The 13,048-nt window shown below is 40.3% G+C and overlaps 1 protein-coding gene across 1 annotated transcript in view; it reads right to left on the minus strand.

Annotated features, from left to right (window-relative positions):
* cpne5b (copine Vb) overlaps positions 1 to 13,048 on the minus strand; it is a 180,283-nt gene that overhangs the window by 35,358 nt on the left and 131,877 nt on the right. The window contains exon 9 of the mRNA XM_050037339.1: positions 12,711 to 12,815. Coding sequence (XP_049893296.1) covers positions 12,711 to 12,815 — 105 coding nt within the window. The remainder of the gene's footprint in view (positions 1 to 12,710; positions 12,816 to 13,048) is intronic.

Below are 13,048 nucleotides of genomic sequence, written 5' to 3' on the forward strand. Positions count from 1 at the left end.
TTGGTTACTATAGCGCCCCCCTTTGGCCAATTGATGTAATATTGCTTCATTTGCATCCTCCCATGACCCTCTACCACTGTGCCAAATTTCACATGGATTGACCAAGTCAGTGAGGAGAAAAACGTGGAACAGAGACACACACACACACACACACACACACACACACACACAGACAGAGTTTTCGTCATTATATAGTAAGATATGACCACAGTAAGTATTAATCTGTATTCTGGTCAGGGTGGAAAAGCCTCTGAAGCAGTATTTTACATGAAGTTTCTAGTATCTAGTGGGCCGGTTCTGGCCCCTGGGCCATATGTCTAACGTCCCTGTTCTAAAGTGTGGCTGTGCTACAAGCCTGTGGCATCTGATAGAAATAAAAGCATAACATGCAGAAGGATTCTTTCAAATGAAGTAGCCTTCTCTATCTGTATCACATTAAGGGTACTGTATTGGTACTGGTGTCGTAGTTTTTGACACGATACGCAGCCGTACTTATGGGATGTTTTTTCAACCATGATACCAACATGAAACCGAGCATTTAGGGAATACATCACACCACACTGGGGAAAGATCACCACTCTGCTCAGCAATACCTTCATTAGCCTCATTAAGGCTTTGCAATTAACAAGGACAGGAGACAGCGGCCACAGGTGTGTGCTCCTGTTTCATGTCAGTCCTTTGAGCCTTGGAGTTTTCAGTGCTAAATAAATAAGGCTCATCATCATTATTGAGTGCGACAAGGAGAGAGAAACATTGATGGTGTTTATTTATGTATTTAGTTTGAGTTTGTTAATCGTTCTGGTGTGTTGATGACTGAGTGATTCAGTGGATCTTAAGTAATTGTAGGTCTCTCAAAAAACGTATCTATTTTTAAACATTATACTGAGTACTTTGATATCATTTCATTCAAGTAATTGTGTTGAAATGGCGCCAAGGAAACCCTAAAATCAATTAAAACGGATGTCACTTTGTTCTAAAACTGGGATGCTTGCCAGCTTTAGAACGAGGCTGAGCAGCTGGCTGCACGTTGCAAGAGAAAAAGTCAACTTGTATAAAACACTCCCTCCAAAAAATCCGTAACTTCCAAACTGCAGCACATGTTAACTTCCAACATTCAAAAGAACATGACAAAAAAGACACTCTGATGCCATTTTACACAAATGCAGCAGAAACAATGTCCCTGCAGAGCGTTACAGAGAAAAAAAACATATTTTTTTGGCACCTGAGTCACATTGATCGCACCCCCGTGTCTCCCCTCTCCTCCCCATTTCGTCTTACACAAGTACTGACACCAGCCCAGATCCAAAGAGAATAGAAGCAAGCAGCACATCAGAGACTCTTTTTCCTGTCACTGAGGAATTGAAAGATGCCTGAAATAAGCCCAACTTCCTCTCTGCCACCTGGCCCCTGTCGTTCTGTGGTGACAGTTTGTTCTTTTGAGGTTATCTTCAAGGCTGTGAGAGAGAAAATGTTCACCTAGGTAGTGGAAACATGATGCTTCTCTTCTAGCAGGGAAGAGGCAAGTGAGATGCAGAGAGATACAGCAGAAACAGATAAAGTAAGACATCCCTTCCCTTGACCAATCCATGCGCAGTGCTAAGTGCAAGTGGTTACGCAAAGTAACAGGAAGCTGACATCATACCAGCTCAAAGCATTTTCCATTATTTCTATTCCAAATCCTAACAGAGAGCTGCATCAAAGCACTCCAGTGCTCAGATCCTTGAGTGGCCCCTTCACACTCTCAGAACAATATACACTCCAAAACTAATCTGCTGCAGATATCCTCAGCTACTATTCTAAGGCATCTTTAATGAACATGACTCATCTTCCGTAATGGAGGAGCAAATAATTGAAGGGAAAAAAACGGAGACTGCATTTGACACTGAACAATTCTTCAGCTCCAATTACACAGATCCGTCTGTGATCTTTTGCCAGGGATGGAAATAGACTTCGCTTGAGTCACCTGGGCTGGCACATTAATGAGAGAGTTGATTCTTTTGATGTTTTTAATGAATTATCAGCATAAAAATATATATCTTAGGTGCCACCTACACAGAAAAAAGCTCAGTATACAAGGGGGTATGAAGGATGTGTATATACAGTAGAGAAATGGAGGGAATAAATTTAAATTTCTACAACTTGGAAGCACCTTCAATTTCCCTCCTCTCTCTTCACGCTCCCACATCCTCTTCCTCTTGACTTACTCATCTGGAACAGGGTCTTTGAAATATTGGATTTCTGTTTTTTTTCTCCTGTACCAATGCAAATATACTTGCCTTTGCTGCCTGTGATCAGTTATTCCCCTCTACTTCATTTCTCCTCCTGTTCTCCACCCCCATCGCTTTTCCTAGTTACTCTCCTCATCTTTGCCAAAATGTAGTCTTCCAAAGCAGATTGTATGTATGTATACATATGGAGAGATGGATTTTGCTCGCTGTCACCAGAGACTCAACGGGATCCTGCCAGTTGAAGGACAGTCTGCCTAATCACTGCACCACCCAGTCGCCAGCCAAAACAGTTTGAAGGTGTTTTTATCCATGTCTGTGTGTTTGTAAGATATTCTGAAAGGTTACCAACGGATCTGACTAAAATATGGTCGACAGATAGCCTTTGGCTATGATTCAGATGTGGGATTTTTGGGTGTTGTTTCCTAGCAATAACAAGCAACACTTTACAGATAACAGATTTTATGCAGCAACAGTTGTGCACAGTCCAGTCGCCTTCAGCCTTTATTCAGCGTGGCTGTGCATTGTTATAGATGTTGTCTTTGCAGCAGAAGATTTCAAATTTTTATATTTGACAAAATCACAAATCCTGTTCTTTGTAATAGTGGGGTTGTTGGGGATGCACTGGTGCCATTTTTCCTGATGTAATACCAGTACAAAAACAAATTATACTGGCCGATTCTAGGCACCGAGCCAATACCAGTGCTTTCTATTAATTTTCCAATCTAAATTCTATATCCTACTGCACCTTCCAGTGTAAAACAGTTGGGGGTCATTTCATATGCAAGGTAACATGAGGCTGTAATTACACTTTCCTTATTACTTTATTAGAAAGCATGTGCATACGCCATTATTCTTAATAGGAATTGTATTGTTCTTCATGGTTTGTAACATTGTCTTTTTATAGTACATAAAGATTTTTAACTGGGATAGAACTCATAATCATCCTTGGGCAAAAGAGGTTTCTGTATTTTTTTTCCTTTTCTGATTTAAATTATATATTTAGGAACAATTTAGGTCCCTTTGTGCCCAGTTAAGAACTGGTACCCTTCCTCTGGCTATTGAGGTGAGCAGATATAAATGTATCCCGGAGGAGCAACGTATATGTGTTCTTTGTGATCTTGATGTTGTTGAAGATGAATATCATTTTCTGTTTCATTGCCCTTTATACTGTGATTTACAAAACCATCTGTTGTGGAATTCAGTGGAAAAATCCTGATTTATTTTGGTTGTCCGAAGGTGAGATGTTGCGTTGGCTTTTTGATGAGGAGACCTTTGCCTTGGCAAGATTTATAGAAAATGCTTGGCACTTAAGACAGAGAACGTTGTACCCAACATAATAATATGTTTCTGTTAAGGAATTTGGCTGTTCTGAAATGTTTGCTTTTCCTTTTGTGGACTTTTTGTTATTGATCTGTCATGTAGCCATCCAGGCTGTTGTTCTGTTTAGTGTCTTGTAAGCCCATATGGGCTGGGCACCACTTGGTGCACGACACTTAAATAAATAAAGTCAATCAATCAATCAATGTTAAACAACTGTATTTAATTTGAATTGGTCACATCTGGGCAGTACCTGATCTGCTTAATAACATCAGGTATGCCTCCGGTACCAATGTATTGGATCAATTGATCTCATAGAACTTCTGTACACCGGCTATTGTGTTTAAGAAATGTGAAATTTAGAAACAAAAGTTTTATAAAACTTATAAAGCAGTCAGAGCGACACCATACCTATATCATAACCTGCAATAAAAAGTTGGCTTATTTTCCAAGTTGAGGCTTTTCCTTCCACTTAAAGCACTTTTAACCTCATACAAGTTTTTATCTGAGCCTCATATAAGTTACTGTGATGTTATATTGTGCAGTACCTTTTCTACTTATCTTGTGAAATCACAGATTCTACAAAAGAAAGTTATACAGCCATACGCTCCCACTGACCCTCCTTTCCACAGCCACAGTCTCCTCAAGCTCACTGAATGTAATATCTTTCGCAAAGCTTGTATAATGCTGCATGTATACTCAACAACAGACCTTGTGACCTTATTCGGATTTACTTTCTCTCGCATACATATAAGGCTAAGAAAAAGCATCTTATAAAGGGTAAAAAATAAATAGATAAAAAAAAAGTAAAACTTGAATATAGCAGCAGTTACTAGGAAAAATAGGTTAAAACTTGAATACCCTAAATGACTAGGGACATCTAAGTCAGTTACCCTACTCCATTTAAATTGTACTGTTATTTCCAACCAGTTCCTACGACTGGTGTGTGGACAATCAAGCTCTTTGTCCGTAAATAAATGCTACAACTCCTAAAGACCTACACCAAGCTCTTCTGTCTTGCTTGGCACCTGCTGATTAAAGAGAAGGGAATTAACCCTGAAGTTAGCGAGCGATGTTAGCCTCCCATTGGAACCTGACCTAGCTCACTTATTAAGATGGACTGTTAAGGAGGACCAGCTATTCCCAGTGGCTACTGTTACATGCACATCAATACTGCCCTATTATTACGAACATTACAATATTCAGAATTTCATACGGGTCATGTAAACAGCATATTCCATTTAAATATTGAGAATGTAGGTATGTGGGATATGCCAATATTATTCAGGTTTTAATAGCTAGGGGGTGCGAGTGCGCATGCGCCAAGGCCTCTACTGTAGCCTGGAGTTTGTTTAATAGTGAGGGGGAGTCGATAATGGCGGACAATTTAGTCTCAAAGAAATCAAAGAATGCGCCACTATGGCAACACTTTGGCTTTGAGCCAGAAGGAGGAGGCAACCCTTGTTTGCACTGATTGAGTAAGCTGCAAAATTTATTTGTAAGGAATAAAAGAAACAACTTGTTACTGTCACTCTGTTGTCCTAAGGTCGTTTTTTTTATTTTAAATGAGTCAATTACGCCCCCAAGTGGAGAAAATCCGGCATTACCGACTTAATGCGTTTTTTTTTTTTTTTTTACAAAAACCAGACCGTTGTTTTTTTTTTTCTCATACCGACCCAACCCTAGCTCTGTGCGTTGCCATGGATATGTTGTACACAAATCATCTCGCCAACTGTTTGCAATGCTGGTGAAGAAATGCATTCAGAAAAACCCATATTTCTGGTCGAAAGAAGAAACACACTATTTTAATCATTATGCAAGACTTGGATATCAGATGGTTTTCGAATATAAGTGAATATCACAACACAGACTTTTTCGAGAAGGTTGTCTGAAGGAAGGACAGAGGGCGGCTGAACTCGAATGGTCCAACAAGTCTGCCGTCGTTAGGAAACTGTGACAAAATCCTATTTTGTTGCCAAGAAGCAAAATGACAATTGCTGTTGTACTTTTCCATGTTTTGACATAATAAACGACATTTTTAGGGACTGTTATCAGAGTATGCACACAGGGATGTTAGTTGGATTTGATTTTCAGTAGCCATGTGAACAGTTTAGTAGGTATATTTTCTTTTTCAGAATAAGGGCAAAAACCAGACGATTTTGTGCATGTAAACTCATTGTAGTGACAATCTCAGCCACTCCTACATAGATACTTGAGAAATGTTGTGCTGCTTAGTCTCTCCTGAGTTAGGGAAATAATTACTGGTTCCAACTCAAAGCTAAGTTGTTAATACTGTAACTATCACATAGCATTAGATTATTGTCATTGGGTTGGGTTTTATTTATTAGGTGAATCTATTGATAGTGTTTTGTATTTATCTATATTTGTGTTAAGAGTTAGACATCATATATTCAATTTTAAGTGATTAGCCTTTGCATTAAAAACAACAACAACAAAAAAATATTTCATTGACAATTGTTTGTGCTTGATTTTTTATTTGGTTTAGGCACTGGTGCCACTTTAATAGTATCATTTTAGCATTGGAAAAAAACAAATGATACCCAACCCTAATAATACATGCACTTTTGTCACCCTTAAATCTAGACAGCGTGTCAGTATCCAAACTGAAACTGAAAGTTTTTACAAATGTATCATAAAGTCTAACTTTTTGTAAGACTTGGCTGCACGTCTTTGTTTTTGTAGTCGCGCTTTACAGCAGGCACAAAAAAACTAAAAATGCAACACCACACTGGCCTCAAAAAAACCTGTGAACGGAGAGGGCAGACAGTCAGCCCAAATGAAGTGCAGCTGTCAGTGAGATCTTTAAAGTCAGTTCCATCCACATCCCACAGGGACTTTCATTGTTTTAGGATACAAGAGACTGTCACTGAAAGAGACCGTGGAGCTGAAATACAAAGTTTATTTTTCCATCTCTAACTTCAGAGTTTGAGAGTTCCTTTAAAAGAGTTCCATAGATACAGTCTGAAGTGCATCGTCTCCCACATAATAAAAAGGGTAAAATCAAAAATGGATCACATTTAAAAACCTATCAGAGTAAAAGGCACTTTGTTCCAGTAGGGGGACTAGAGTGCAGCACTACAGTACAGTCAGGTATATATATATATATATATATATATATATATATATATATACTGCTGCTTATTTGTCAGGCTCGAGAGAAAAAGTCATGCAGTTGAAGGGTGCATCGTCTCCTTTAGAAGAGACACTGCATCGTCCTCCCTTTGTTCCTTTAGACATGTCAGTTTGTAGAGCAGAGTGCCCCTATTGGAGACGCCCTTTGTTGAACTCAAGCCGACTTCTCCTTTTTGCCCTTTGGTGCATCTAATGAGAGGAACAAGTCCAAACTACGGCACTGATCTAATTAGAGCAAAGTAAATCAGCAGTAGGTCATCCACTGACATACTTGAGTGGGCTACCAGTCTCAACAGTTCGAGGTGCTTTCATGCCGTCTCCAACATGTGGACTGAGAGACAGGAAACGCAGATAACAAGCTACAGTCAATGCCTCTCCACTCAGATACAACAGCAACAAACAATGCCTCTGATACAAGTAATCTGCATCTTGTGTAACTCTTACTATTTATAATTTAGCAGGTCCTTTTTGATCAAACGCTGAGCGCTCAGACTCAGTTACAGTGTTTCCAGAAGCTCATATAAAGAAAGGAAGACAACACGCCTCCTTCATGTTACCGCTTCTATCCACTTGCTTAAATGAGAATTTTCAATTTGCAAAAACTGAATGGAAACGTTTGAAATTTCTTTTTCAATGGTTTAACAGCACCCAATTGGAGAATAAGCAACGTCAGATACTTATTCTGATGCCTCCAACTCCTTGAGGAAGCTTAATTTATGTTGATTAAATCCAGAGGCTGTGTGAATTTTTGACTGAATCCAAATGTCCAGACTCCCCTGCTTCCCCTGTGAGTGTTGAGGATTCTTTAAATCCGCAATTTATTTGCTTGAGTCCACAAGGGCCCTCAAATGGACGTTCTGCAGACTCCCAGAATGACTTTGCTGAATTTTGATTTGTTTTTTGTCAGAAGTTAACAGGCAGTGATTGTTTTTTGTCCATCTATGACGTACGGATTCTCTGTTCAAGGTTTAATGTAAATATGTCATGAGTGCAAACCTCTCGTTTATGAGTAAATGCACGCTTACTTTTGCACAATGATACGTTGCCAGGTTTAGTTAGGGAGAAGAATAACGTTCTTATATGAAACTGCTCACAACAAGGTCTGTGGATTATCTTGAGTAACTTGGTCATGATTTCTAGAAAGAGACATTGCTGTTTTGTGTTTCAAATGTATTTTTTTTGACACTTTGAGCACCACAAGCTGAGTGCCATCTAGTTCCATTATATTAGAGAGAAGGCAGACATCTCTACAGCTGATATCTCCAGCACTCAGCAAGTCTCATCAAAACAATCAAGACTGATAAATAACTAGGGATTCACTGATTAATCGGCCACACATCTGTATCAGCTGACATCTGCCTTGTTGACTGCCATGGGCCTATCAGCAAATAAGATAACATTCACTGATGGTAGAGGCCGATGATTTTCTGTTGTTTCACATCAATTTGCGCAGGCTAAAAAGCAGGGCTCAAGACTAATGGCGGCATGTTGTCCTGGGGGTAGTAGAAAATCTGTTTGGGATGATCAGAGAGATCTTCCTGGAACGTCATCGGGACAAAAGGATGAAGAAACTCCATTGCATCAATGCGTCAGGGGAGGCACCCCCTTGTTTCGCTGATGACGCTACATTTTGAACAACAAATCTGTGTTGATATTGGCAGAAAGAAAGCTAGTTATTGTTAGCTGTTAGCCACCAGTGGCCAGAACTAACAGCTGACGGAGGTTGCGTTGAGTTACGTTATGATGTGTTCAAGCACTATTCAGTAAAACTGAGTATTGGGCAAAGGTAAATTTTAATGTCCTCGTGATGTGTTAAAATGTAATCTTGTAAAATGTGGCTTTCGGTGAGAAACTTAAAATAAATACAGTTGTTTTATGGAGAAATTTGTTGATGTTGTCACAGCAGTATTAAATAGATATTAGAGAGGGAAGGAGGATATATATAGGGTTGTTTCATAAATGTGAAGGATTGACTTTGTGCTTCATCATAGGTAGTGTAATGAAGGACTGAAACACTTTAAAACACTTTATTTTTATAATAAGGACTTCTTTGTCTTCCTGGCACAAAGGGGGGAATAAATAACAACAAAAATATAATAAAACGGCAAAAAGTATCACTATCGGCCATTTTGAATATCGGTGTCGGCCCAGAATTTCACAATGGGTGCATCCCCATAAATAGCACTACAGGTAAGAGGAAAATATGTGTTTTTGATTTTTGGAGGAACTGTCCCTTTAAGCCTTTGATGAGAACTCTGTGGATCCTGCAGTGGACCAAAAGGAAACAGCAATATTGGTCAGCCTGTGTTAAATGTCTCGTTCATAGAGGTGTAGGACATTCGACCAGGACTGCCAGGCTCTATTCAAGGCAACTGTGGCTGAGCATTTCTTTTGATTTACAAACTAATTCTTAACAACTGAATGGATGTGATCACTAATTGTTTAAACATAGAGTTTTGATACATGTAATAGAAATTGGTCTGAAATGATTTCATTGATTATTATTATTATTTATTTTTTTTTTTTAAATTTTGTAGGAAATGGGCACCACATTAGCAGCTGTCAATTCACTGGAAGCTTTCTCTCAGTTGATAGATGTAAACAGTAATTAAACAGATCAAAAGAAATGACAGCCTCAAGAGCCACGTCTCTAGCATGAATACAACTTGAATGATAAGGTAACATCACGTAGGTTGAAAAATAACCCTCCCACCCCCAGTCTTAGAAATATGAACACGAAAAACCACAAAGTTTATTCCTCACCCACGCATAGGGATATAACCTGTTTATAGCACTGTCTTGGTGATATTTCAAGACTTGCAGAATTTCAGGCTGTTTCAGCTCGTGGCTTGTCACATTTTATTATACTCTAGGTGTGGGCATGTGCGTGTGCATGTTTCATGGCATAGGAACGAAGAACTTTTGATGGCCAGCTCAGTCCCTTGTGTATGATTGGCTCTGACAGGGTAGTGACCCCTTCTCAAGCTCATGTGTGATTGGCTGCCTCGCACAAATTCACCTGATATTTCCCAAGTATCAAATACTTCCTGAGGCAACCCCCCTCGGTAGCTTTGTTCCCGTCTGTCTGTTTGGGATTTATCTCAGTTTTCTGAGCACACATGGGGTTCTCAGCATTCTCAGTAATTAGAGTTTGACTGCATACAAAGAAGACAGGACAGACACCTTTTGTGAGGGAGAGACGAGAATAGACGGAGAGGCAGAAAAAAGATACAGTATGCCACATGAAATATTTCTCCCCCCACAAAAGTAATCTGTCACTCCTTTTCCATCTTCCCTCACAGCTCCTTCATGATTTAGCTTGTTTTCTTCCCGGCACTGTCTTTTAAATTAGAAGCAGGCAGATAAGCTGGGAGAAAAATGAATTTATATCCCCTCTGACACAACATGTCAACATTAATTATGTGCCAACTGGGAAGAGCAACCCATCATTATTTTAGATATTTAGTCAGTATTGTGATCCACTGTTTTCTAGGCCTGAAGTGTAAAAGCACAGCAATGATGAATAGATCAAATTATACTTAGAGTATTCTTATCTTATTCCTTCATATCAACTTTCCTAATATCATTTATTCTGTGTGGATAACATTCAACTGACTGTTAATGGCAAGCTTTCGGTTTTTGCAGTTTACAATGATAACGTGCTTGAAATAAGAACTATCACAAGCAGATAGTATCAACTGCCAGTAAGTCGGATCATAAGGCGGTCTGTCTCCAGCTGACTTTTTAATGTGTCCAACTGACTCATTTGAAAAGGACAATGTTGTGAATGGTTTTTAAAGATGTACTTGATGGCTACACACCTGATATAATGCTAAAGCTACAGGCTATGTTCACATTACAAAATTTCAGAGTATTGCGGACATAGAAATCCCATTTTTCGTACCAATCAAATGTGGGCCACTTTCATATGTGGTCCTAAATCTGATACATATCCATTCACTGGTTATACGACTGCAGTGAGAACGGTGATATTGGAATTCACATGTTTTCCCATACATCCATGGTTTTTCCACATTATACTTTATTGCACAGCAGCAGATTGCTCATCATGCAATGATGGAGCCCTTACTACAGAAGGCTGCCATAGCATTAGGCTGCCCCAATCGCCAGCTGATAGAGCCCGACTGCCAGACGTTTTCTGACGGGGCAGCTTGCCTACATGCTGAGACAATGTTGTTATGAGGCGCCAACAGAGATATTAATCTAACCCTGGACATCCGAAAGTTTTGGAGGAATTTTTCCACCGTGAAACCGTCCACATTGTGGGCCTACCACTCCTGACTCCTCTCCCGGCTGCACACACCTCTTTCTCTGCACAACTACCAGCAGTGCTAATAAAGCCAGTGGACTGAAAGCCTATTCATAAGATAGCCAGTTGTCCATATTGCTCTGAAGCGCCATTTCTCCAAAAACACTCTGCACACTCTCCCAAACGAAGCACATGGCTAATTATTATGCAGAATGACATCATCAGACCTTCCTACCATGGTGATCATTCGGGAGATGAACACTTTTACCGCTGTCATTTATTTTGCTCCCAAATGCCTGTTTCATGAATGTGACATTTTTTGTTGTTCTATCGAACGTGAGTGACGTTATTCATTGCATTTGATGCATTTCAGGGCAGAGATCCATTCACTCTGATGTCAGATATGGGTCACTTTAAGCATGAATGTTAGCAGTCTAGGCAGCAAGATCAGATCTTTCGCTTACACTCATTAGTAGCACCCAGGACCGGACAGAGGACGCAGTAGGTGTGCTTGCCATGAACAAGACTTATTTTTCAACATACCCTGTAACCTGTAACCCCACAGAATAATGTAGCCGAATACTCCATGGCCTTGGAAGTAGCGCTTGGTTTGCCAGCTAATTAGCCAGACATGCTGATATTTGCAGGTTACCTTAGCACATTCATTCCTTGAACTTTTGCTATGGTGTTTTGGGGTTTGCAAATGCTTTAGTAAACCCCTGTTTTGGGCAAGGGTTTAGTAAACAATCTGATCATTCTGATGGGACATGCTTGTACCTCAACTCGCAAGCTACAGGACTCAAAGGATCCGCTGCCAATGCTCTGGTGCCAGACAACACAGGCCATCCCCAGAGTTCCTGTGTCCATACCTTGATGGGTCAGAGGCCCCACCATGGCTTGGCCTTGGCTTTGACCTGTATGTTCCATGGATGCTCAATCAAATCGATGCCTTGAGCTCTTTGTCAAGTACCTCAGGCCACTGTTGACCAGTTTTTGTGGTGTGGCACTACGCACTGTCCTGCTGGGTGGTCCACTGCCATCATAGAATACCATTGACATGAGGGGGTGTTCTCGGTCTTTAACAGTGTTTAGGTGGGTGGTGTGTGTCAAGTGGCATCCACATGAATGTCAGGACCCAAGGTTTCCCAGTAGAACATTGCATTGTAACGAGATCAGTGTTATTTACTTCACCTGCTAGTGGTTTTGATGTTGTGGCTGATCAGTATATATCACTCAGATTATATCTCAGGAGAATAGCACTGATAACAGTAACACAGCAGGAAGGTCACTGGAGATTAGAAAGGCTCATTGTGCCTGTTCCATGCTACTCTAGCAAAGATCAATATACAGAGGCACACAGCAGCAGAAATTATGTGACAATAGAAAGAACAGGAGGCTTAACACTACACCATGTTGAACTGGTATTGATTTCTGCTGGTTTAACTCATCAGCACTAAGGGTGTAATGTCCACCATCAGTAAGCAATTTGTCAGTCAGAGAGATTTTGATTAGAGCCATGAAGGCACTCAATAGATTGAGCCAACAGAAATCAATGAAGGAAGACGATGTCAGTGAGGTCAATATTGTCAACTATTCAAAGTGTGTGTGCAAGTGTTTCTGTGTTTGTGTGTGGAATAAGGCAGAGATAGAGGGGATAAATGGTGCCAAGAGTAACAGTGAGAGGATAAACAGCAGCCGTGGGGATCAGACAGTGTCAAGAAGAGGGGGAGATTGCACTGTACCTGTCGTAGTCTCCGTTGCAGAGCGCTCGTACTGGGATAGTGAAAGGCTGCCACACTGGATTTAATGTGTTCTTCACCACCTCTGTTTTATGGCAGATAGTAAACCTAGGGGAAGAGAAGGAGGACAGAAGCAGAGACAGAAATATTATTTGTTGATTACAAACGCCAGGGAGAGAGATAAATATGCAAATAAGGGGAGGGGCATGTAACGGAAGAGACGGAGGTAACAGGAAAGACTGTGAAATCCTACAGTGGCACGAGAGATGCTTTAAATAAAGCTGTACCCAGCTTTGTTTACCACTTGGCCTGACTCCCAGCTATATTGTGTTTCAGACCAC

Source organism: Epinephelus moara, chromosome 24 (genome assembly GCF_006386435.1).
Source record: "Epinephelus moara isolate mb chromosome 24, YSFRI_EMoa_1.0, whole genome shotgun sequence".
NCBI classification, from domain to species: domain Eukaryota; kingdom Metazoa; phylum Chordata; class Actinopteri; order Perciformes; family Serranidae; genus Epinephelus; species Epinephelus moara.